This window comes from Myotis brandtii, unplaced genomic scaffold (genome assembly GCF_000412655.1).
Source record: "Myotis brandtii unplaced genomic scaffold, ASM41265v1 scaffold566, whole genome shotgun sequence".
NCBI classification, from domain to species: Eukaryota; Metazoa; Chordata; class Mammalia; order Chiroptera; family Vespertilionidae; genus Myotis; species Myotis brandtii.
The window spans coordinates 596,270-622,314 of NW_005370110.1; the positions used below are offsets into that span (position 1 = coordinate 596,270).

At 54.4% G+C, this 26,045-nt stretch overlaps 1 protein-coding gene across 1 annotated transcript; it reads right to left on the reverse strand.

Moving 5' to 3' along the window:
• Positions 1–8,715: 8,715 nt before the first annotated feature.
• On the reverse strand, positions 8,716–24,905 carry GOLT1A (golgi transport 1A). Its single transcript, XM_005878586.2, has 5 exons — positions 24,773–24,905; positions 13,532–13,623; positions 12,279–12,457; positions 9,909–9,972; positions 8,716–9,059 (listed from the first exon to the last, which is right to left on the reverse strand). The coding sequence occupies exons 1-5, from the start codon at positions 24,795–24,797 to the stop codon at positions 9,021–9,023; spliced, it is 399 nt and encodes a 132-aa protein (XP_005878648.1). The 5' UTR covers positions 24,798–24,905; the 3' UTR covers positions 8,716–9,020.
• Positions 24,906–26,045: the final 1,140 nt, after the last annotated feature.

A 26,045-nucleotide genomic window follows, 5' to 3' on the forward strand; every position in this document is an offset into this window, starting at 1 on the left:
GAGAGGGAGACTGCCACCTCGGAGAGGCCGGACAGGGCAGTGGGGGAGCCGGCTCCGGGGGCAGAAGCCTGATTGGGCTGGTCTCTCATTGGCTGTGCGCATCGAGTGAGTTATTTATCGTCCTGCTACCTTATCTTTCTCACCTGTGACAACGGGGAAGCCATGCGCAGCTCCCTGGGAGGCTACGAGGATGCAGGGCGAGTGATGTGTGTGAAGTACTGGACCCATCCAGGGCTCCATGAGGAGAGGGGGGTGGATGGCCTAGCTCCCTGTTGGCACCCCTGGTACACGGAGTGGGGTTCAGTGCCTTGGGGCTGCGCACCCAGCGCAGGTCTAACTGTGGGGCTGGGCTGAGAGTTAAGCCTCAGTGGATGGGGCAGTGGTTGGCATCATCTTCCAGATCAAGCTGCCCAACTTCCTGAAAGCTCCCCAGGAGAGGAGAGGGCACCTAAGCCGCCTGCGTCCCCCTGGCCTAGATGAGGGCTACTCGGCCTGTGGGCTGAGGCCCGAGCCCCGCTCCAAAATGTTTGTCACCCATTCACAGTGAGAGAAGTCTAAGAATGAAGAGGACACCGTTCAGAAATTTCTACAGAAATTTGATTTTGGAGGGTCACTGTTCAAAATCATCTCTATTTACTTGGTTGTTTAACCCCTCTTCCTCCCCCCCCCTCCCTGCTCCAAGAATATAAGCTCCGAGATGGCTGCCGTGTTTCCCTGGCAAAGAGGCAGTGGGCTCTGGGACTTGCAGCCCCTGGACATTGAGCCTGGCGTACCAGCCCCTCCTCCCATGGTCAGGCTCTTCAGTTAACCCGCCTGCCCACGGACACAGGAGGAGACAGCGCTGAGCGAGCCCGTGACTGTTCCCCAGGCCGAACACCTTGCAGGCAACGTCTTCAAGGGGCTCCCCTTGGCTTCAAGGGCCTCCTGGGAGCAGAGTGGGCTGCTCAGGGAGGAAGCTGGGCCCACAGTCCCCCTGCAGCAGGTGGCAGGGTGCCCTGGCCTGGGTAAGACAGCCCCCACCCAGGGAGGTCTCCTGAGTCAGATGGGGCTGGCTGTGCCAACAGAACAAGATGTAGGTCTTCACTGGAAGGGTGACAGTCCCAGCTTGGGACTGGGGGTTTGGGGTGGCACCGGGGGCGCTGCCAGGGAGAGCTGTTTCCCACAAGCAAGTTGATAAACGAGCTATGGGGATGGCCTTGTGATGGTTGCCCAGCTGCCCACCTGAAATGGTGTCTCCGGGCCCACAATTTGGGGGCTGGCTCTCTGGTCGTTGGGACTGGGGGTTTGGGGTGGCACCGGGGGTGCTGCCAGGGAGAGCTGTTTCCCACAAGCACAGTCGATAAATGAGCTATGGGGATGGCCTTGTGATGGTCGCCCAGCTGCCCACCTGAAATGGTGTCCAGATCGGTCTCCGGGCCCACAATTTGGGGGCTGGCTCTCTGGTCCCTTCTGACGAAGCCATTGCTGCCGCCACCACACCTGGTCTAGCTGGTTGGCAGGCGGAGGAGCAGTTTTGGCAGCTTCTCCCAGGATGTAGTTCCCCATCCAAGGACCAGACCTTTTACACCCACAGGGTCCGGATCTGCCCAGGGCTCTCCACGGAAGCCGCAGGAACTGGCCTGGGGCAGCTAGGGGGTCGCTTTGAGCCACGGGATTATGTCAACAAGGGTGTTGTTGGGTCTTTGGGAGGCAGGCCTTGTCCACCACACAGACACCATTTCTTCCAACTGCAGCTGCTTCCTGACCTGGGACCAGCCTCAGTTTCCCAAACCCCAGTCATTATCTGGCCGGGTCACCAGTTTTGCGTTATGTTCTTCCTACCCAAGAAGGTGTGGGCTGCTGCTTATGTAGCCGGGCGTGTCCTTTGTCCGGGGACCTACACAGCAAACACTGCTTTCTCATAGTTCTGGGAAGTCCAAGGTCAGGGCGTCTGCAGATGTGGTTTGTGGCGAAGGCCTGCTTACTGGCTCATAGATGGCTCTTTCTTCTGGGCCAGAAATGTGATATTGCTAAAGCACCCAGGCGCATCCGACTTGCACTTCTCTGTAGCTATTTTTAAAATTTTCACTCTTTTGGGGGGGGTAGGGGGGACGAGCAACGTGGCCCCTCCCCGCCTCTAGTTTGGAAAGCACTGCCCTTGCTAACAGTAAAGTCGGCTTAGAACCAGCTGAAGAGCCAATTGAGGAGAGAAGGGGAACGCGTTGCAAAAATTGGCCCCCAATCAATCGCACCCGGATGAGTTGGCAGCGTTTTCTTTATTGATTCAGGACGGAAACCCCAGGCACCCTCCTCCCATTGCCCGGCCCCGCTCCGGCCCCGCGTGCGCGACGCCCAGCGACAGGGGGCCGAGCTGCTGGCCTAGGACAGAGCCACAGGGAGAGACTGCGTGAGGCCGGGCGAACTCTCCAACACCCCCTAGCAGCCCACCCTAGTCTTTCCCTTTGTTCCTTGGCCTCCAGGAAGCTCAGAGCTCAAGGGCAGCTGGGAGCACCAGCATCTGAGCGTGGCGGTTAGGCCATTGGTTCCCCCCTCTTTCAACATAGCGTTGATTTCAAATGTTTTCCAGAATTATCTGCAATACGTTTCATGGGGGCAGAAGCCTGATTGTAGAGGGTGGGGCCTGGAAATAAAGAACTAAGGTGTTTGCTAGAGGTTCCGCTTGGCTCTCGGCCGGGTCCTGTGTCGGGTTTCTGCATCCGGCTCCCCAGAGGGCCTGTGAGTCCTCGGGGCAGGTGGGGACCCTGCTCATTCATCTCACCTCTCAGGGCGCTTGAAACAGGGCCTCGCACATGATAGCGCCTCAGTAAGTGCTTGTTAACGGTAGATTTTCCAGAATATCTGCAATACGTTTCATGTGAAATCACTTCATTTTAGGAACCAAACAGGGTGGGGCCTGGAAATAAAGAACTAAGGTGTTTGCTAGAGGTTCCGCTTGGCTCTCGGCCGGGTCCTGTGTCGGGTTTCTGCATCCGGCTCCCCAGAGGGCCTGTGAGTCCTCGGGGCAGGTGGGGACCCTGCTCATTCATCTCACCTCTCAGGGCGCTTGAAACAGGGCCTCGCACATGATAGCGCCTCAGTAAGTGCTTGTTAACGGTAGAAAAGCGAATGAAAAGCTTGTAGCTTCAGAAATCAAGAAAGTGGAACTAAGACCATGTGCCCCCACAGCTCCCAATAACTGTAGCTCCCTAAGTAAGCGATGCAAGGGCTCAGCGAAAACAGAAACTCCTCTGGGTCACCCCCCCCAGGTGGGTGTGATCTCTCCTCTTCATACTGAGGGTGAACAAGGCTAATTTGGAAGGCACTTCACATGCAATCCTGCAACTAGCCCTGAATACACAGTGACCCCAGCCAATCGCGGCAAGAGACGAGTGGGAATGAGGCCTGGTGTGTGAGTGGGCGAGCGCTGCTTGGCTTTGGGGCCCACTCCTCAATGCCCTGGCGGACCTCAGAGGAGTGTGGGCATGTCCAGAATTAGTGACCATCTTCCTAGGCCAGTGGTCGGCAAACTCATTCGTCAACAGAGCCAAATATCAACAGTACAACGATTGAAATTTCTTTTGAGAGCCAAATTTTTTAAACAAACTATATAGGTAGGTACATTGTTATTCACTTAATTAGGGTACTCCTAAGGCTTAGGAAGAGTCACACTCAAGGGGCCAAAGAGCCGCATGTGGCTCGCGAGCCGCAGTTTGCCGACCACGGTCCGAGGAGGTCCCAGGGCCTGGCTAAGGTGGGAAGGGCCGAAGGCTTCCTTCCCGTCACACCTGCTATCCCACCAGTAGAATCACTTCTCAGGCGACCTTTTGTGGCCTCACCTAAAGCCTTTCCCCAAAACAGCCAACAAACTCACTGCCTCTGGGGCAGTGGTGAGGTTATGTTCACCCAGAAAGGACCTCTGACCCCAGGAGGGAACACACTCCTGGACACTGGAGGCTGCGTTCTCCCGGGGCTGGGATAGTTCTGGGGCACAGTGACAGCGCATGTGTAGGTACGCTCTATGCTCCGAGTCCCGTAGCCAGAGGAACTGCGGTCCAGAGAGGCTAAGCCGCGGTCCTGGCTTGCCCAGAAAGCTGAACCAAGCAGAGTTACAGCAAAACTCCCGACTTGTGCCGCTCAGAGACACCCCCCTGGGGAGCTCCACACCTGCTGGCCTTCTGCGGTGTTTGGGAGGCGTCTTTACATCTTTGGGCCTCAGTTTCTCCAGCTCATCAGTACCATAGCTAACCCATAAGGTCAGTGGTTCTCAACCTTCTGGCCCTTTCAATACAGTTCCTCATGTTGTGACCCAACCATAAAATTATTTTCGTTGCTACTTCATCACTGTGATGTTGCTACTGTTATGAATCGTCATGTAAATATCTGATATGCAGGATGGTCTGAGGCGACCCCTGTGAAAGGGTCGTTCGACCGCCAAAGGGCTCGCGACCCACAGGTTGAGAACCGCTGCATAAGGTTGACAGGATTTGTCCTTTTGTTTAGGTTCCCCCCGCCCTCCCTCCCCCAAAGTCCCCAACAAGGGACTGGGGTCTCTGATGAAAGAAACTTGCATAGTAAATTCCTTCCCAGCAGATCTTCCCATCATCTGAAAAGTGTGGTAAGTCTCATTTTGCAAACAGCCTTTCCAGACACGCGTACCTGTGGCTCTTGGATTCTGTACGGGCGCCACCTTTTCTAAGGTGTCCCTGAAGGAGATGGCACAGAGGAAAAGCGTCAGCTGCCAAGAAACCAGTAGGTTCATCCTGGTGAGAAGTGCAGGCCCTAGAGGTGCCCTGAGGCTGAGACAGAGAGAGGGAGGAGGGACGAGGTCAGGCCCAGGTCTGGGCTGGGCGCTGGGGCAGAGCCAGTGTGAAGGGAGGAGGCAGCCTCTGCCCTTGGAGACCCCACTGGAGGGCTGAGTCCAAACAGACATGTCATGGACATGGGCCTGACACCACTCGCACAGGTCAGAGCGGAACTCATTCTAGGCGAGGGTCATCAGGGAGGGCTTCCCGGAGGACGCAGAGGAAGGCGGGAGGGATCCCAGTTGGTGGGAGGGGCAGGACGGCTCAGGTTGGAAAGGGGCCAGAATCTCAGGTTTGCTCGAGAGGAATGTTGGAGAAATGAGGGGTGAGAATGCCGTGCAGGAGTGAGCAGGGAGGGGTGAAGTGAAGAGGGCCAAGGAGTTCCACCTCACGGGGGACATGGAGGTGCAGACCTTCTCCCTGGAGCCTGGCACTTCCCTCCATGCTGAGCTCTGCGTAAACCCAGACTGTCCGTGCTCCACTCGCCCCGTTAGCACGTGCCTGCTCAAACCTGGCCCATCTCCCTCCTGCTGTCATAGAAACGGAATTCTTTCCCTTTTTCATGAACGAGGAGGGAAGGCAGTCGTCTTGCTCTCCCGTGGCCTTGGACAGCCCGAAGACCGCCATTCAGTGGTCTTACTGCCTCGAATTCAGGGAGGAGAAAAGCCTTCTCCTGACTTGTCAGGTCGCGGGTCTCCTCATTTCATGTTCTGTCGGCTCTGAGAGGGTAGGCATGGAATTGACCTCAGAATGTTGGCTGTTGGGATGGGAGCTGTGTACTCACTCTGACCCTCACTCCAACCTCGTTCCCTTTACCCTCTCCTGCCCCCTCCCATCTCCTCCAGCTCCCAAGTCTAATTTCTCTTTGAAAAAGTCATCAGACGCTTGGAGGTTGTCCAGCAAACATGATTAAAAACAAGCTAATGAGGAGGCAGTAGAGAGAGCTGCAGGTGGAGCCAAAAGGGTGTGGATGCCAGAGCTAAGGCCCTGAGCCACTCTGGGGTGGAGTGAGGGGCCCACGTGTGCCCACCAGTCCCATCAATCCCTCTGTTCAACCCCCACTCCCCATTCTCTCCTGCTCCCTCCAGGACCCAGGCATGGCGTGAGGGGAAGAATCCTGAAATGGGATCCGAAGTCCTTGGATCTGGCCCCAGCTATGCCCGCCCTCCCCATGAGACAGGAGCAAATCCCCCCCATCTCTGGCCTTAGTGCTCCACCTGTAAAATAGGACCATTGGGTCCGACTGGCCAGCGAATGTCCCCACAGATGGCCACTTACACTTGCAGACTCTGATTCTGTGGAACCCAGACCATGGCCTTCTGCACCTGCCTTAAAGGGCGGGGAGTAGAGGCAGGATCCGTTCATTAGAGAGACGAGTGTGAAACCATTTTTGTGTGGCTTCAGACTGTGGGTGCACGGGGTCCAGGTTATTTTGGAAATCATTTCTTGAGTATGGACTGGGTGCTGTGTTAGGTGCATGGTGCACTGGTGCTAAGACACAGGGGCTAGGGTGCACAGGTGTGCTAAGACACAGAGTTGCTGCAAGCCCTCAACCCCCATCTCAAGAAACCAGAGTCCTCAGATAAGAAACCGAGTCCTAAGCAGACTATTTAAAAACAACACTGTGAATGATAGGCTGAAGGTGTGTCAGTATGAAGGGGTCTTTGGGGGCCTATGGGAGCCAGGCCTGGAGGGTCCAGACGGGTTTCTGCAGGGGGTGGCCCCTGAGCTGAGTTTCTGAGCAAGAGTCAGGCAGATGCCTGCCAGGAGGGGGCGCTCTGCTGGAGAGAGAGAAAGCGGGGAGTCTAAGGAAGGGCCACCAGGGGCTTCACCCCCGGAAGGGAGGGTCTGAGACAGAGAGGAATGTGTGGAGACTTGCATTTCAGATGGAGCCTTCTGGCTGCTCCGCAGGAGCAGGGTGGGGAGGGAGGGAGGGAGGGAGGGAGGAGTGGGCAGGCTGTGTGCTCCCCTGGCCTCTCCCCACCGCCTCCTCCCAGCACTTACCTTGGTGCCAAGTGAGAGTTCTGCGTTTCCTGCTGCTCGTTCACACACACACACACACACACACACACACACCTTCGCCCAACTCTTCACACACGTGAAATTAATTGCTTGGAAAAAACCATCAGCTTCCAAGGGCCCACGGTGGCTGGCCTCTGGGGGTACGTTTTGTGGCTCCCCCACCCGCTTTTGAGCCTAGCGAGTAGCAGAAATCCCAGGCCTGGCTGGGAAGCTTCTGAAGTCGGGGGGCTTCCTTCCTGGGGGGATCTTCCTAGCAGTGCGAGAGGCTCTTTGGCTGGGTTTGTATTTGCCATCCATAAGTTGGAGAAGGAGCTCAGAGGAGCCCTGTTGCGCCCATGTGCCCTGAGGGGCTCTCCAGCTTCCCCCTAAATGCTCTGTGGCCCCTAATCCCAGCCACATAGTTCACGCAGTAATTACAACGAATTGCAACTATTCCTGCCCAAAGAGGAGTCCTTGAGAGGGTCCGGGCCTCACAAATAAAGTGCCAATCAAGGCAGTCGCCCATAATCTGGCCGGCCTTGTAATCTGGCCCCATCAGCCCCACTTCCCCTGCCCGGGACACATCAGTCAGTCAGTCTTGGAACTGAGTTCCTGCTCCCGTCTGGGGAGCCTCCGTGAGCCTGGCAGACCCCTCCCCCAGCGTGGATGCCCAGTGCACCTACCTGGCTCCGTCCTGGGTCCCAGCGGGTGGGAGCTCCGCAGGGTGTCTGGTGGGTGAACACCGGCGGGGAGGGGAGCTGGCCTCGCTCTTGCCGGCGCCCTGACCACATCCCCGCCCCTTTTATCAAGCCCAGGTGACGTCTCCAGGCACTGGCCCCTTGGCCTCTCTCTCCCTCCTCTGCAGACCCCCCTAGAGAGCAGACTGCTGCCTCCCGCCCCCTGGCAGTCACGACTGGAGTCAGCCTCCCCCTCCAGAGCCTCCAAGGCCGGCTTTCTTTCCGATTCCCTCTCCCATCCTCCTCCTGCTCCTCCCAGACCCGCTCACCAGGAGACCCTTGTGCGCTGATCAAGGTGGAAGTGGCCTGTGTGAGGAGGCGTGTGGTGGGGGGTCAGCACGAAGAGTTCCCCCTCCAGACAAGAGCCACGCGCACGCCCAGTGTGGAGTGGGCAGCATGGAAGGCAGGAGGGCGGGAGACGGGCACAGTGGCACCAGGGGTTCCAGTTCCCCGAGTGCTCCCAGATCTGCCAGCTGGCCTTGGGGTTCCCTCCTGGGCTGTAATCTGCAACTGGGCGCAGGCGGGCGGGGGGTGGGGGGTCCTTCATTTTCCCCTCCCTCCCTCCCTCTCTTCCTTCCTTCTTTCCCCAAACAGTGACTGAGCACTAGCTCAGCTCAGGGCTCTGGGGTGGATTTAACTCTGTCAGATGGGTAACACCTGTAGGCAGCTAAGGGCGCAGAACACATGGGTACACACTGTGAGTAACCACGAAGGCAGTGTTTGTTAAAATACAGTTCATTTGCATTGACGGCTACCAGCTGCTCAAGTGTGTACACATTATGGGGGACACCCTATATGTACATTGCGGGAACTCTGGTCTCGTTCTTGGGCCTGCAGTCATGGTCTTTACCCTTGGACCAGGGGCTCCTGGGACAGAGCCTCTTCCTTCTGTCAGACTAGGGCTCTCCGAAGGCGGAGGCTGTCTCTACCCGCAGACAGGAAGCTCTCCCGGCACAGGCTCCGCCTGGGGGGTGTCCCGAGCAGACATCCACCTACGGCCGAGAAGCACTTCCTGCCAGGACAGGATTTCTACCCGTCACTTGTCTAATGCCTTCTGCGAACAGGGGCTTGCACATACATTGCCGCTCCTCAGGATGCAAATGAGCCGCTGAGAGCAGGCCTGCCCTTTGCTGTATAGATTGAGATGCCCCGAGTCAGGAGATGACTTAACAGGCCCGAGACACTGACTTTGAGTGTCAGACACACACAGCGTGGGATTTAATCTTTGCTTTTTCTCCCCTACAGAGCGGGGTGTGGTCCCAGCCCCAGCCCGAGCTCTGTGGGGCCCTGGAGCTCTGCTCCCAACAATGCCCATGGCCTCTGGCGTTGGCTTGGGAATCGGAGGTCAGTCACTTGGTGCCATTCTTCCTTCTGGACTCGGAGAGGCCCGGGTGTGCGGGGTAGGTGAGTCAGTGCAGGAGGGGGGCCCGAGAGGGTGGCCCCATTTCCTTTCCAGCCCCCTCAACCAACGATCCAAGTTCAAGGAGCTCATCTCTGCTGCTCAGACCATTGAGCTGGTGCCTTGAAACCTCCGGTACAGCTGTGGGAGCCGAGAGTCATTACTCCAGACAAAGGGTGGAGAGCAGACTCAATATCAGGGTTATTAGGGAGCTGGCCTTGAGGTGAGAGCTGTGCCAAGCGCAGACAGGGAGAGGGGGTTGCAGGGATGTGCCCAGCTGGCGGGCATGCCGGAAGCTGGCTGAAGGGCCTCGCTTGGCTTCTCAGAGAGCCCATATTCTGTCAGATGCTTCCGAGAAAGAGCGAGGGGGGCGGGGGGCCACTGCCCACGCCTGCCCCAAGGAGAGGACAGAATCTGCCACAGCTTTCCCTGCTGTCATTAGCTGTCACACATCCTCTCCAAGTCCGGGACCAGACTCAGCCAGCTCCCCAGAAAGCTCTGGCACTTTGTGGCTGGGTCCCCTAGACTCTCAGTGTCTGTTTCTTTGGCTATAATCAAGAGCTATTAATAGCCACCATCCTCCATCCCCATCCCTCCTCTATCCCCATTCCTTCCTCTATCCCTATTCCTTAGGCCAGTGGTCGGCAAACTGCGGCCCCTTGAGTGTGGCTCTTCCACAAAATACCACGTGCAGGCGCGCACGTACAGTGCGATTGAAATTTCGTGGCCACACTCAAGGGGCCAAAGAGCCTCATGTGGCTTGCAAGCCAAAGTTTGCCGACCACTGTCTTAGGCACAGCTGCTCAAGGGCCTTTGTCAAATGGAGAAGGAGCAGGGCGGGGAAGAGGAGCGGAGGCAGGCCAGCCTGGGGAAGGGAGTGCAGGGGGAGATGGGGCGGGTCCGCTGTACCTGGGGCAGCAGTTTTCCCAACTGCGTGTGCTCCCGCCACCCCCGGGCCCCACCACTAAGCCACATGCAGGAGGCACTTACCTCACTCAGGAAGGGGATGTTAAAGGCATTGCCCAGGAAGCCAAAGGCCACAGGGAAAAAGCCCCTAGGAACAGAGGGGGGAGGGATCAGTGATGGCCTGGGCCGGGGTCGGGGGGGAGGTGGTAGAGGGTAGCAAGACTGAGGTCCACAGACAGGCTCCAACTTTGGCTCCCAAGAGAGTGGGCCCCTAGGCACTGGGGGTAGGCTTGGCCCCCCCCATCCCCCTCCAGTGTTTTAGAGGCAGCCAAGTGGAATAGTTAAGAATGAAGTTCCAGCACAGCCGGTGTGGCTCAGTGTGGGATATGCAGGAGGCAGCCAAGCAATGATTCTGTCTCATTGTGGATATTTCTATCTCTCTCTCCTTCTCCCTTCCTCTCTGAAATCAATAAAAAAAGAAAAAAGAAAAAAAAGAATGAAGTCCCTGGAGTCAGATTCCTTGGGAGCCCATCTTGGCTCTGCCACTCGCTAGCACTGTGTGAGCTCAGGGCAGATTCCTCACTTTCTCTGGGTCTGTTTCCAGCTGTAAAACAGGGTTGATAATAGTACCTATGTCCTAGGGCCTTACACGAAGACATGCTCAGGAAATGTTTGTTTGTATTATTGTCACTGTCCTCTCCCCAGACTGGGTGTCACCACCTGCTGCAGGTCCCCTGGGCTCCAGGCAGGGCCGGTGGTGGGGGCTGTGCTGTGTCTGCTCTCCCTCCCGCCTCAGCCTCCTCCCACTCTCGCCCTACGGGGCCTGGCTGGGGAGACAGGGGGCTTGGAGGCACCGAGGCTGACGTGGGAAGGGAGCCCTGTGTGCAGCGGAGAGGGCACGCGATCAGACATTTGAATTCTGCCTGAATTTTTCCTTTTCTTGGGCGGAAATTCCTGTGATCCCCCGGCCCCCGGAGGTCTCTCACTGCTCCGAGTCCCCGGCAATGCTGCTGGGAGGTGTCTTTGTCCAGGTGACTTTGGGTTTGAACGACTGAGTGTGCAGTGGCCCTGCTCACAGTCCCCAGCTCTCGGTAAGCGGTCTGAATGCTGGTTGTCAGGATGCATTTGTCTTCCCTACGCCCCGCGAGTCCTCAGGAGGCGCCTCCCTGTCTAACACGTGTCCCCAGACCAGGCCACACACTGGGCACAGAGCAGGTGCCTCTTATATATTTGACTCTGAGCAAATGACTGAACATCAGCTACATGGGTGGCAGAACATGTGGGAGAAAATTTATTTCTCGAGGCCGAGCTACATGACCTTTGTGAGGTCGGGGCATCCAGGCTGATCAGGGTGCTTTCAAGGCCACTGAGCAAATGAGGGCTCCTGTGGGAATGCTGGGGCTCCTGACCCCAGCCCCTTCCCATGATTCCATGGACCATGATTCTTCCAGCCCCCGTCACCCCCATCCCACCCCTGCTCTCTCCACAGCGTCACAGGGACACGGGGAGTCTGTCCTGCCAGCCCACCTTCCCCAGGACCCTTTCCTCCCCACCAGGTGCCCTCCAGTCTTCTCTTAGCCCCTGCCCATCCCTCAAGGCCTGTCCCAGGTCCTGCTTCCGGTGGGACACACTCTGGCCCTGAAAATGGCTACACATCTCCACTGAGTCCCGCCCAGCCCTTCACCAGGCCCAGGCTGGCACGACAGGCCGAGGGCTGTGGAGCCAGGGGCCAGGGACGGGGTGGGGGTGGGGGGATCAAAGTCAGATCCTTTGCACACTGCCTGTGCGGCCGGGCAGGGGCAGCCTCTCTGAGTGCCGGCTCCCTCATCTGCAGGGAACAGCCCAGGACGGGCGGTGGAGGTGACAAAGTGAGGTTATGATGGCGCATGTCTGGGGCCTAGCAAACGTCAGCTCACTGCCCTTCCTCCCCCCGTGGTCATTCAACTCGAGAGTGAGCCCTGCGTGCCCTCCCTGGTGGCAGGCACAGTGCTGGGCCCACAGCAGGTGCTCAGTGTGTGCCGGTCACTTCAATGTATCCTTCAACCTACTGTTGGAGGGGCCTTTCCAAGTGTCTGTCCCATGCCCCTCCCATTTTTATTTTAATTTTTTAAAATATATTTTTATTGATTTCAGAGAGGAAGGGAGAGAGAGATGGAAACATCAATGATGAGAGAGAATCATGGATTGGCTGCCTCCTGCACGCCCCCTACTGGGGATCAAGTCTGCAGCCCCAGCATGTGCCCTTGACTGGAATCGAACCCAGGACCCTTCAGTCCGCAGGCTGACGCTCTATCCACTGAGCCAAACTGGCCAGGGCCTCCTCCCCGTTTCCAAGCTCTTGCAGGGCAGGTCCAGCTTCTGCACACCCGCTGGCTGTGCCACCCACACCTGGTGGGCTGCTCTCAGCCACTCAGAGGCCCGGGGGCCCATCGGGGGAACGGGATCTGCACTCACCGGAAGAGGCTAAAGAATCCGTACGTTTCTAGAAACATGCCCAGGAGGGGCCAGCGCAGGAGCACAACGACCACACCCCCCAGGAAGAAGCTGGTCCCCTTGAGCTTGTGCCTCTGGAAGAAGAAGGAGAGCGTCTTCCTCAGGCCGATGATGAGGGTCAGGCCGGTCAGGAACAGCAGCTGGCGGGGGAGGAAGAGGAGCGTGAGTTCAAGCAGCCCCCGCCCCCCCTGGAGCTAAGGGCCAGCCTCCCCCCTCAGAGCCAGGGGCCAGCCTCCCCCCTCAGAGCCAGGGGTCAGCCTCCCCCCTCAGAGCCAGGGGCCAGCCTCCCCCCTCAGGCCTGGAGCTGCCATCACGCATGGGGCAGGACTTGCTAACTCTACAAGGAGGGTCGGTTTCAGAGAGGGTGACCCAGCCTTGTAGCAAAATTACGGAGCCTTGAGGAATCTGAGCTGTTTGGAAACCAAACTGCCCAGAGGCAGGGGCTGCACAAGGGGAAGTTGGGCCGTTCTCTCATTTCTCACCCAATTCAACCACTTTCTTGGGTCCCAACCAGTGCTTCGTATCTACTGCATTTCTCATCACCCCTCCCAGGGAAGCTGGGGTAGACAGTGAGATTCTCTCCCCGGTCGGAAGGGGAACAGCAGGCCCGCATAGGTTAGGCAGCCGCATGGGACCGGCAGGGCTCCGCTGCCCGTGGGAGGACACTCCGGTCCCTCCGGCATCTGGCCCTGCCACTGCCTTCAGTGTGGCTCCTAATGATCCCCGAAGAGAGCCCAGGCTCCTGTCCAATTCCTTCCAGCAAGTTCCGTCCACCTGAGAGCGCTTTCTCCAACCCCACACACTTTCCTTCCCAAACCCCTTCTCATCCTCCCCAGCTGGGTACGCTCTCCCCCCCGCTCCCCGCCCCCCCACCAGCACCCATTCAGATGGAATGTGTTTGTCTCATGGTGACTTTGCTGCACCTCTGCCTCCGTCCCCAGGCGTGTGTGTTCGTGGGACACCCCCGCCCCTAGCTGGTGGGAGTCCAGTGGAGGGACAGTGTCTCACCCCTCCCGGCTCACCCAGAGCTGGCGTGAGAATCCAGGTCCTCGGATTCTCTGCCCAGCGGGGCCTGCTGTCCATCCCCAGCCACCCTGCCGGCCCAGGCTGCTGGCACCTGACCCTGGACGGCCACACGGGAAGGAACTTAGGGCTGACCCCAGCAGTAGAGACCTCAGGGAGGTTGGGAGGGTCCACAGGGCAGGGGCACTCACGTTTCCGAAGGCCAGGAGCACGGAATCAAAGTACAGGAGCACTCCAAGGAGGATGAAGAAGGCTCCGAAGCCGGTGATGCCCACGCCAATCTCTGCAACAGGCAAGGAGGCCGTGGTGGGAGGGGCTCTGGGGAGAGGGGGGGTCCTGGGATTTCCCGGTGACCCCTGGACAGGTGCCCTCGGGGGAGCTCTGTGCTCGGGGGAATGATGGGATGGGAAAGGAAGAATGAGCTCAAAAGTACATTGAGCTCCTGGAAACGGCTGTGCAGTCCTGCGCTTCCCGGCATTCTGTCCTCCAAACAGCCCTCTGCGTGGCTGCAGCTCCCCGACGTGCGGTTGGGAGATGCCGATGCCCAAGCCACACTCAGCCAAGGGACCACTGGCAGCTCATGGCCACCAGCCCCAAAGGGCCCGGAAACCACGAGCTGTCCTGCCTGTTTCTCAGGAGGCTGGCCCTCCTGTCTCGTTCCTCCCCTAACTGCCCCTGCCCCGCCTTCCCGGTGAACACCTGTCACTCTGGTTTGGAAAAACAGAAGTCATCGATCGATCGGTAGTGTGCTCATCTGTCCTCCTGAAGTCCACACCCCAGCCGGCACCCGCTCCCTTTCCTCCCTCCCTCCTGCAGAGGCTGCCTCTGGGCCCCACCACTGTCCCTGAGCCTCTGGTTGCGGCCACAGTGGCCTGCAGTTCTGCCCAAGGCTGGGCCCGCGTGGCAGCGCCCCCTGGTGGCAGTGCGTCTCAGGGCGTCGCTCTTTGCAGCTGCAGGAGTTTGCTCAGAGCCAGCGCGGACAGCACCCAAGTGCAGGACCTTAAGGCCCTTGTTGGGTCCAGGGCTGCATTTTGGACACTTTGATACATATTTCAGATTGCTCCCCTCAGGAAGAGTTGTAACAATAACCGGATATGAAGTTCCTTTTTTCCTTAAACCCTACGCGTAACACAGAATTGTTCATTTTACTTATCTTTGCCATTCTGAGAGTCAGCAAATGATAATTCATTGTCTCGTTTCATTTTTAAGATATTTTTATTGATTTCAGAGAGGAAGGGAGAGGGAGGGAGAGAGATAGAAACATCATCGATGAGAGAGAACCATGGATCGGCCGCCTCCTGAATGCTCCCTAGTGGGGGTCGAGCCTGCGACCCAGGCATGTGCCCTTGACCGAAATCGAACCTGGGACCCCTCGGTCTGCAGGCCGATGCTCTATCCACTGGGCAAAACCGGCCAGGGCTGTAATGCTCCATTTTTAAATTGAACTAACTTGAAATTTTACTTTAAGTCGTGATAGAATACACATAACATGTACCATCTTGACAATTTGTAAGTGTCCGGCTCAGTGGTATGCCGCACATTCTCATTGTTGTGTTACCATCGCCCCATCCATCTCCCAAACTCATCTGACAAAACTGAAACTCTGTACCCATCGAACACTAACTGCTCATTCCTCCACCCACGGCTGCTGGACCGGCCACGATACTTTCTGTCTCTGCTCTAACAATTTGTAAGTGTCCGGCTCAGTGGTATTCCATACATTCGCATTGTTGTGTTACCATCACCCCATCCATCTCCCAAACTCATCTGACAAAACTGGAACTCTGTACCCATCGAACACTAACTGCTCATTCCTCCACCCACGGCTGCTGGACCGGCCACGATACTTTCTGTCTCTGCTCTAGGGACCTCAGAGAAGTGGGATCACACAGCATTTGCCATTTTGTGACCGGCTTATCTCCCATAACACGATGTCCCCAAGGGTCATCCGTGCTGTAGCGTGTGTCAGTCAGAATTTCCTTACCTTTGAAGGAATATTCCACTGGATGCACATACTACATTTTGTTTGTCTACTCATCTGCGGATGGACACGTGGGTTGCTTCTACCGTCTCGCTGTTGTGAATAAGCTTCTATGAACACGGGGGAACCGATATCTCTTTGAGACTCTGCTGTCAATACTTTGGATATGTACCCACCGGTGGGATTGAGGAGCAAGTGGTAGTTCTATTTTTAATTTTTTGAGGAACCACCATACCGCGTTTCATAGCAGGCGCTCCATTTTACATTCCCACCAGCAGGGCACAAGGGCTTCATGTCTTCCCATCCTCACCAACACTTGGTATTTTTGTTTTTTAAATCTTTTATTATTTATTATTATTTTTTAAATCCTCATCCGAGGATATGTTTATTGATTTTAGAGAGGGGAAGAGAGAGAGAGGAAGAAACATCAATGTGAGATAGAAACACCGATCGCCTGCCTCCCTCACGTGCCCCGACAGGGGATCGAACCCGCAACCTTTCTGGTGTACAGAACGACGCTCCAACCAATGGAGCACCTGGCCGGAGCTGTTTTGTTTTTGACAACATCCATCTTAGTGGGTGTGAGATGGTACCACGGTGGCTTTGACTTGCCTCTTCCTAGTGGTTGGTGATGGATGATGAGCATCTTTTCACGTGCTTGCTGGTCATGTGTATATCTTCTTTGTAGAAGTGTCTATTTAAGTCCTTTGCCATTTAAAAACCAGGTTGTTGTTGTTGAGTTGTAGGAGTTCTTTATATATTCTGGATATAACCCCTTATCGGATATATACTTTGCAAATATTTTCTCCCATTTCATAGATTGTCTTTTTCACTCTGCTGATTTCGTTCTTTGATGCCCAGAGGTTCTTAATTTTGATGCAGTTCAATTTATATCATTTTTCTTTAGTTTCTTGTATGTTTGTATCATATCCCAGAAATCGTCAAATCCAGTGTCATGGAGCTTTTCTCCTATGTTTTCTTCTAAGAGTTTTGTAGTTTTAGCTCTCACTTTGAGCTAAAATGAACTACTCTTTTGCCTGTGGATACTCAGTTTTCCTGACATCATTTGTTGAAAAGACAGCCTTTTCCCACAGAATGGCCTTGACGCCCTTGTTGAAGTTCATTTGGTGCTTTATGCCGGAGTTTATTTCTGGGCTTCCTATGATATTCATTGTCCTATGATAATTGGTCTGTCTGTCTTTATGCCAGTTCCACACTGTTTTGGTTATTGGAGCTTTGTAATAAGGTGTTTCTGTTGTTGTTGTTGTTGTTAATCCTCACCCGAGGATATTTTTTTCATTGTGTGTGTGTGTTTTTTTAAGAGAGAGTAGAAGGGAGGGAGAGAGAGAGAAACATCGAGTGAGAGAGATTCCCACACACGCCCTGACCGGGGCCAGGAATCAAACCTGCAACCCAGGTACATGCCCTGGACTGGGAGTCAAACCCGAGACCCTTCGGTGCATGGGTCGACTCTCTAACCACTGAGCACACTGGTCAGGGCTGTAATAAGTTTTGAAATAAGTGTGAAACCTCCAACTTTGTTCTTCCTTTTCAAGATTAATTTGGCTATTCACTATCCCTTGAGATTCCAAATGAATTTTAACATTGATTTTTCTATTTCTGCAAAAAACACCATTGGGATTTTGATAGAGATGGCATTGAATTTGTGGATTGCTTTGTGCAGTACTGACATCTTAACAATATTAATCTTCCAATCCATGAACACAGGATGTCTTTCTATCGGGCCGACTCTCTAACCACTGAGCATACTGGTCAGGGCTGTAATAAGTTTTGAAATGAGTAAGTGTGAAACCTCCAACTTTGTTCTTCCTCTTCAAGATTAATTTGGCTATTCGCTATCCCTTGAGATTCCAAATGAATTTTAACATTGATTTTTCTATTTCTGCAAAAAACACCATTGGGATTTTGATAGAGATGGCATTGAATTTGTGGATTGCTTTGTGCAGTACTGACATCTTAACAATATTAAATCTTCCAATCCATGAACACAGGATGTCTTTCTATTTATTTGTGTCTTTTACAACATTTTCAGCAACGATTTGTAGTTTTCAGTGTACAGGCATCCCTCATTTTATTGTGCTTTATAGATTTTTTTTTTTAAATTGAAGGCAAGACCCTCCACCAGCACAAAGGTTACGACTTGCTTTATTGCAAAGGTTTGGAACCAAACCCTCAACCAGACAGACCTCAGAGGGTTAGGACCAGTTCCAAAGGGCTCCTTCAAAAGATCTTTTTTCAAAGATTGAGATGAGATTTATCGTTCAAATGATAAACCGCCCTCGATTTATCATCCAGAGAAGTGCCAGTCTTGCTGGTCTCCCTTTCAGCAGAGCCGGATTCTGTTAGGGCCCAGCGCCACCATCGGATCTGTCAGCGGAAGGTCCGTCTGCCCGGAATCCAGCCGGACTGAGGGCTGAGTCCGCCTGCTTCTGATCAGCCCCCGGGTCTATCTGGGCTTGTTTCCTACGCCCCCCTCTCAGCAATGCCTGTCCGAATACCATCTCTGAGGGCCTGGGACACTGGGCAGTGCAGCCTCCGTGGGCCATGGCGAAGGCTGTGTTCTGTCCTTCCCTGGTGTGTGATGTCTCTGTCCTCGAGAGGGGCTAGAAGGGCCTCCTCTTTGCTAGGATGATTTTACGTAGGAAGACCACAGCCCTGTTCTTTCATCCGGGCGGCCAAGGCATTTACGTTTTCATGCCGGTTATAAAAACATCTGGTCTCAGCTTACACCTGCCACAAAAAGACGCCATTGGTTCCGGCGCTGACAACCATCCTTCGCTTCTATCTCCCCCAGGGGGATGTATTTGGTGTGGAAACACAATGTGAATATTTTACTAGGTTTTCCTTTTGTTTTGTTAAAACATCCATGTGCTCATCCTGTAAACACGTAAGAACAGCCTCTTATTCATTTCGTGGAAACCGCCCAAGTTTCTCAGATTCACACCCTGCCTTTTCTCCCACATTATACTTTCTTCCCCTACAGCGATGTGCTGGTTTACATAGTGATTGCTTTCCTAACTTGTCCCCCGCGATTCCTGAAGGACCGGTGCCACTCCACAGCTCCTGCCACGGGCAGCCTTCCTCAAGGGCCGCGTGGTGCCCCCAGTGTTCAGGGGGACACTGCACCGCGGACACAAACCTCACGGAAAAGGGTTGGAAGCTGTTCTCTCATTCAGGCCTCAGACCTCCCTTCGTCTCTCCTGCAGTCGCTTAGCAATTTCAGTTCAGTTACCATGTGGGGTCGCTCCTGAAGTTCCTGGGACATGATCATGGCCGAGGGCGGGGCTCTGGGGGGCATGTCACCAGAAGTGACAGAAGTGTCCGCTGCCCTACGGGATCCAGACAGAGGGGCAGCGCGCCCCCTGCTGGAGGAAAGGACCAGGGGAGGCTCCCGTAACTTCAGGGAGGCCTGGCTCTCCAGGGCATCACCTAGCAGCGGTTCTCAACCTGTGGGTCGCGAACAATGAAACTACATCCTGCATATCAGATATTTACATTACGATTCATAACAGTAGCAACATTACAGTTATGAAGTAGCAACGAAAATAATTTTATGGTTGGGAGTCACCACAACATGAGGACCTGTATTAAAGGGTCGCGGCATTAGGAAGGTTGAGAACCACTGAGTCCTAATGAGAAGCAGGGACCACCCAGCCCCCAGAGATAGGCCAGCTTCAGGTGTCCCTGTCGTGGCAGGCTGATGCCTGCCTTAATCCTCACCTGCGGATATTTTTCCATTGATTTTTGGAGAGAGTGGAAGGGAGGGCGAGAGACAGAGAGAGAAAAACATCGATGTGAGAGAGACACATCAATTGGTTGCCTCCCACACACTCCCCGACCAGGGTTGGAGATCGAGCCTGCAACTGAAGTACATGCCCTTGACTGGAATCGCACCCAGGACCCCTTGGTCCACGGGCTGATGCTCTAGCCACTGAGCTAAACCAGCTAGGGCATGGCTGCCCTCTTCAGCAACCACCCCAAACTGCAGCCCCAGAGCGGCTGCCAAGAGGAGCCCACGGCCTGCAAGGATGCAGATGAGCTGGGCTGCCCCCACCCCCACCCGGTAGCTCGGTAGCTCGCACTCACTGACGCCCAGGGCAAGGTCCTTGTTGCTCCTGGAAGGGAAGTAGTGTCTCCTGAAGCAGGTGGAAGGTCCTTTTGGCCCAAGACTGGGCTGGGAGACAGGGAATACCATTCATTTCTCACTCCTCTCTCTCTCTCTCTCTCTCTCTCTTCACAAAAGTACGGAAAAGTTGCAAGTACAATACAACAACATTTCCCCCTGAATCATCTTAGAGTAGCTGCCATGGGCTCTCTCATCGCCCCTGGAGAGAAAAGTTGCAAGTACAATACAACAACATTTTCCCCCTGAATCATCTGAGAGTAGCTGCCATGGGCTCTCTCATCGCCCCTGGAGACTTCCGTGTGGTTTTCCTTTACCAGGATACAACCGTCAAAGCCAAGGCATTAACACGGACACATTACTACCCCCTAAAGTGAAACCACATTTACCTTTCATCAGTTGTTAGCATTTTTAACTAAAGGATTCAGTTCGGAGCCACGTGTGGCATTTGGTTTTATGTCTGTCATGTCTGGAATAGGACCTCAGTCTTCCCTTGACATGACATTGACACTTTTGAAGATTTGGGTCAGTTATTGGTATTGTTTCTGCAGAAATATCAACAAGATGGGATGCTGTGTTCTTCTCAATGTGGCCTATTACTGATGATGTTTTTTTTTTTTAACATGTTTTTATTGATTTTTTGGAGAGAAAGAAAGGGAGAGAGTGAAACATCAATGTGAGGAAACAACACTGATCCATTGCCTCCTGTACGCAACAACCTGGGCATGTGCCCTGACCACGGGAATCGAACCGACAACCTTTTGGTGCCTAGGATGATGCTCGCCCAAGGGAGCCACACTGGCCAGGTCAGATGATGTTTCGTTGACCCCGTGATTAAGGTGGTGTCTGCCAGGTTCCTCCACTCTTCAGTTCCTCTCCACTCCCTACCTGACGCTGCCTTGGCACCAGGCCAACCTCAGGTGAGCCTCCTTCCACCTGGTGAGGGTTCTGACACCTGCCCTGGGCACCATCTGACGCTGCCAGGATACCCTCCGTGCCCTGCCTTGGCACCAGGCCAACCTCAGGTGAGCCTCCTCCCACCTGGTGAGGGTTCTGACACCTGCCCTGGGCACCACCTCCCTTTCTACCTAATGGCTTTAGGACTGAATTGTTCAGGAAGAGGAAGGGGAAAATGGGGAGAGAAAGAGCCTTCCTTCACTGTTCAAAGTGACCAATAGTGATGAATAGTAACAACCACTAACACTCACCAGCGCACGGTGCCAGGCACAGTTCGAGCACTTTAAGTCTTGTAAACGCATCTAATTTTCACAGCTGCCTCTGAGGTAGGGACGCGTTAGCCACACTTCACACACAGAACGGAAGCACTCAGAGATGGCGTCACTGGCCCAGGGGCGCCCAGCAGCTGGCAGACCAGGGTTTGATCCCAGTAGCCTGGCATCTGGCTCCAGAAAAAGTGCCTTTCATCAACCCAGCCCATCCACCTCCACCCCCCCCCACCCCCCCGGTTTGATCCCAGTAGCCTGGCATCTGGCTCCAGAAAAAGTGCCTTTCATCAACCCAGCCCATCCACCTCCCCCCCCGCCCACCCCCCAGGACTCCTCCAGAGAAATTGTTCTTGCTGCTTTGGCCAGTGATGTCCGGGTTCCCAAATCCAACGGGCAGGGGTCAGTCCTCACCTTAGCAGCTGGCTACTCCCTTCTTGAAGTGGCCTTTCTGCTGATCCCATGGTAGCCTGCCGCTGGTTTTCGTCCTGCTGTCTGACCATGCTTCCTCAGGCTCCTTGGCCAGCTCCTCCCACTTCTCTCTCTTCCTCTTGGGATTCTAATGGCTCAGGGCTTTGGCTCAAGTTCATGTCTCATTCTCTTTTCTCACATATTCCCATGTCTGTAAATATCACTTGTGCGCTGACAATGTTGATATTGGCCTTTCATATATTACTTTTATTATTACTTATTTAGCCCCCAAAAATAAATAAATAATGAGTTTGAGCTTCCAAACTCATGTTCAGCTGCCTACGTAGCAAATCTGCGTGGTTGTCTCTCTTCAAGGCCTATTGGACTCAACAGGTCCAAACCGAGCTATTGATGTCCTTTCCTTAGACTTGCACCTCTCTCGGTTTTCCTCAAATGAATACAAATGTCACCACCACCCAAAGGGCAGCTTGCAGCCACCACTGAGTCTCCTCACTACGCCCTCAGTCACTACTCCCTTTTTAAAAGTTTTTATTGATCGAGAGAGGGGGAGGGGGGAGAAATGAAGGGAGAGGGATAGAGAGATAGAAACATTAATGATAGAGAAACACCATCGATTGGTTGCCTACTGCACACCCCCTACTGGGGATGGAGCCCGCAACCCGGGCATGTGCCCTGACTGGGAGTTGAACTGGTGACCTGACGTTTGGTGCACAGAATGACACCCAACCAACCCAGCCACACCAGCCAGGCTGTTTCTCTCCACTCTTACTACCAAATTCCAAGCCACCCTCATGTCTGTTCTGGACCCGTCAACATTCTCCCGCTAGTCTTCTCTGCTTCCCTGCCTCCCTCATATCCCTCCTCCATACGGCGGTCAGGGATCTTGGAGAACATACGATCCAATCCTATTCCCCGCTTCCTCCTGGGCTGAGACGAAACACCCATTTCCTTGGCTCACGGCCCTGCATGGAGTGGCCCAGGACTGCTGGTCCAGCTTCATCTCCTGCCCCTGCCCCCCTCGCCCGCCACACTCCAACCACACCTGGTTCCCAGGACGCCGGCCTGTGACCACACAGTTTCCTCCCACTGGTACTCATCCTTCAGGTCTCAACGCCACTACCAAATTCCAAGCCACCCTCATGTCTGTTCTGGACCCGTCAACATTCTCCCGCTAGTCTCTGCTTCACTCCTGCCTCCCTCATATCCCTCCTCCATACGGCGGTCAGGGATCTTGGAGAACATACGATCCAATCCTATTCCCCGCTTCCCCCTGGGCTGAGACGAAACACCCATTTCCTTGGCTCACGGCCCTGCATGGAGTGGCCCAGGACTGCTGGTCCAGCTTCATCTCCTGCCCCTGCCCCCCTCGCCTGCCACACTCCAACCACACCTGGCTCCCAGGACGCGCCTCCTGCCGCCGGGCCTGCGGCCACACCGCTTCCTCCCACTGGTACTCATCCTTCAGGTCTCAACGCCAATGCCAGCTCCGGAGGGAGACCTGTTCCGCTCTCCATTCCCGACCTCAACCTGGTTCCCTCATTGCTTTCTTTCATAAAATTCAGCACATTCTTCATAAGACTTAACACATTTTGCTATAATAAAATGTTGGCTTGCCACTGGGCTCAGCACTCTTCTCTCTATAGTTTTAGAAATATGAAGGCCAGTTGTTCTCCACTGGGAGGAGTGGTTTTGTTTCTCAGAGGACATTGGGAGTGTCTGGAGACTTTTTTTTTTTAATCCACACTGGAGGCTATGTTTCCACTGATTTGAGAGAGAGAGAGAGAGAGAGAGAGAGAGCCACTGATTTGAGAGACAGAGAGAGAGAGAGAGAGAGAGAGAGAGAGAGAGAGAGACATTGATCAGTTGCCTTCCATACACGCCCCAACCGGAAGTCGAATCTGCAACCTAGATATGTGCTCTGATTGGGAACTGAACCCGCAACGGGACGATGCCCAGCCAGACAGAGACATCCGGCCAGGCTGGAGACAGTTTTGATGGTCACAACTGGGAATGTGAGTGTAATCCTGGCATCCAGTGTGTAGAGGCCAGAGATGCTGCTAGAATCCTACAATGCCCAGGGCAGAGAACACAGCCAACTTACCCTGCCCCCAAATGTCAGTGGTGGGGAGGCTGGGAAACTGCCCAGATGATCTCATGGAGTCCTGTGCCTTTAAATGTCATCTCTATGTGGGCAGCTCCAAAATTCCCCTCTCTGTCCCACACTCATATACCTGGCTACCCACTTGACATCTCACCTGGATGCCTAATGCCAGCCCATCAAACTCAACAACATGCCCGCTTCCCCTACTTACACCTTCTAGTTGCTCAGGTTAAAATATTCCTGACTTACCAGCCCATCAAACTCAACATGCCTGCTCCCCCTACTCACACCTTCTAGTTGCTCAACATGCCCGCTCCCCCTACTCACACCTTCTAGTTGCTCAGGTTAAAATATTCCTGACTTTTTGTTTCACAGTCCGCATCCAATCCATCAGCGAATCCTTTCAGCATTTTCCTCAAAACAGACCCAGCATCGGTCCCTTCCCACCAGGTCGCTGCTGCCACCTTGGCCTCCTCCAGCAGCTCCTGTTCCCCTACTCTAGGCTGTCAGTGGGGGATAAGTATGCTCACTCACTGTTGTGTACTTTATGCCAGTGATGGCGAACCTTTTGAGCTCGGCGTGTCAGCATTTTGAAAAACCCTAACTTAACTCTGGTGCCGTGTCACATATAGAAATTTTTTGATATTTGCAACCATAGTAAAACAAAGATTTATATTTTTGATATTATTTTATATATTTAAATGCCATTTAACAAAGAAAAATCAACCAAAAAAATGAGTTTGCGTGTCACCTCTGACACGCGTTTCATAGGTTCGCCATCACTGCTCTATGCCCAGCACAGTGCGTGGCACAAGAGGAGACACATCTGCTCCGTGAATGAATGAATGTTACCTCCAGGTCACAGATGAGACACCGCATAGGTTTGCCATCACTGCTCTATGCCCAGCACAGTGTGTGGCACAAGAGGAGACACATCTGCTCAGTGAATGAATGTTACCTCCAGGTCACAGATGAGACACCGGGGCTCAGAGGCTTTAAGTAACTCCCCCAAATGAAACTCATGGAACCAGTTCCCACGCCTCCCAGACCTGCAGACTACTTCACTGCTCACTCCAAAGAGAGGGAGAGATGGTTTAGGAGTGAGGATATGGGGGTTTGGGGAGCGGTGTTGAGTTTATTTTCTGGTAGGAAGGGACCCAGGGCCATAGGAGACCCTAGGAGAGTTTTGGGGGAAAGATGTCTGAATGGGCAACGGCCTCCTGGGTCCACCTTTGCAGCACCCCAGGTTTAAGGGCCCCAAGTGGAAAGGCACCAGCTGGGGTGTGAACCTACCAGCTCCCCCAACACCAGCCTTTGGCTTCCTGGGGGCCTGGAGCCACCCCCCAGCCCCTGGCAGCCGAGGAGCCACACCTGGCCATGGCCCTGCTGCGTGGAGGATGCCAACACAGCAGCTCCGGGCCGCTGGCTCCAGAGGTCACCTCACAGACTTCCCACAAAGAGATCCCAGCTGGGAGGGGCACCTCGGCCCCCACCTCGCCTAGACGCCCCGCTCCAGCCCAGCCCCCCACAGCAGGGCCCCCCCACACTCACTCTGCCATTCGGTGATGGAGATCATGCCGCAGGCTGCCTGGGGGCCCTCCTGGGTTCAAGCTGGCCGGGGCGAAGAGTACCGAGATCCAAGCTTGTACATGCTCAAGGGAAGCTGACCCTTGGTAAGTTGTGAAAGGAGCCTCCGGTAAATCATTAACTCTCCACACACACCCACACTCACACACACACACACTCACACACACTCACAAATGGCTGTTGAAAGTCACAGGCTCCCTTCCCCTGGCTCCACCCAGGGGCACTGTCCCTCCACAGGCTGGCCCCCTGGAGCATCTCATATCCCACCTGACTTATAGGGTCCCCTCTCCTCCCACCTCCCTGCCTTCAGGTCGAGTTCAGTGCTTTCTACTCCTCGGCACAGCGTGGACTGTACATAAAAGAACGGAGACCAAGGAGTGCCCAGGCTCCTGACTGGGTTTGGAGTGTGTGTGGGAAGAGTTGGCATCTGTGTTTCTCTTTGGAAAAGTACGAAATTCATCTTGTATACCATTGGCTTGTTCTGTGCTTAGTACCCAGGCTATACCCTAGGGGGCGCCAAGCAACTGAGTAAAACCTGTTGCTGCTGGTCTCCTGGGCGTGCCAGACGGAGTTAGACACAAGGGCTCCACCTCCTCTTCCCCAGCTTTGGACTGTGGGGTTGAGCTACGGGAGATAAAAGGTGAATTTGGCCTTGGGGGAGGGCTGGACTGCCGAGGAAGCCTGGTTCCATCCAGTCTACCCAGCAGGTGAGCAGACACGGGTGCATCCTTTCCTCCCTCTGGGCCTGAAGAGAGAGGGGTGGGGAGCTCCGAACACCTTCCTCCCACTGTAGAGCAGTGGTCCTCAGCCCCATGAGAGCCAGCATCCCTTTTAGAATGTCCCCTCTCCCCTGAAATGAAGTCCACAGATGACATGGCTAATCTACAGACATCCTTTATACAAATGCAAGTAAAGCTAGTTGCAACAAAGAAAAATAATGTCTAATAAAACACAATGTCTCTCAATATATAAATGCACAGGCAAGACTTACCGGAAGACATAAATGGCGTAGGCAGATTGCTTGCACCTGCTTATAATAAATAGATTCGAACTTACGGGAAACAGAAGACTAGAGCCATTATGTAATTTAAAACAAACCCACAAGAGTAACAGGGAGTAAATACTAGAATAGAAATGAATGCTAGGTGGGTAAGAACAGACCGGATGTCCTTGCAGATAAAAAGAGAAAGAGGGATAGAACCTAAATTAAGTAGGGACGAGAATGCAAGGCAAGTGA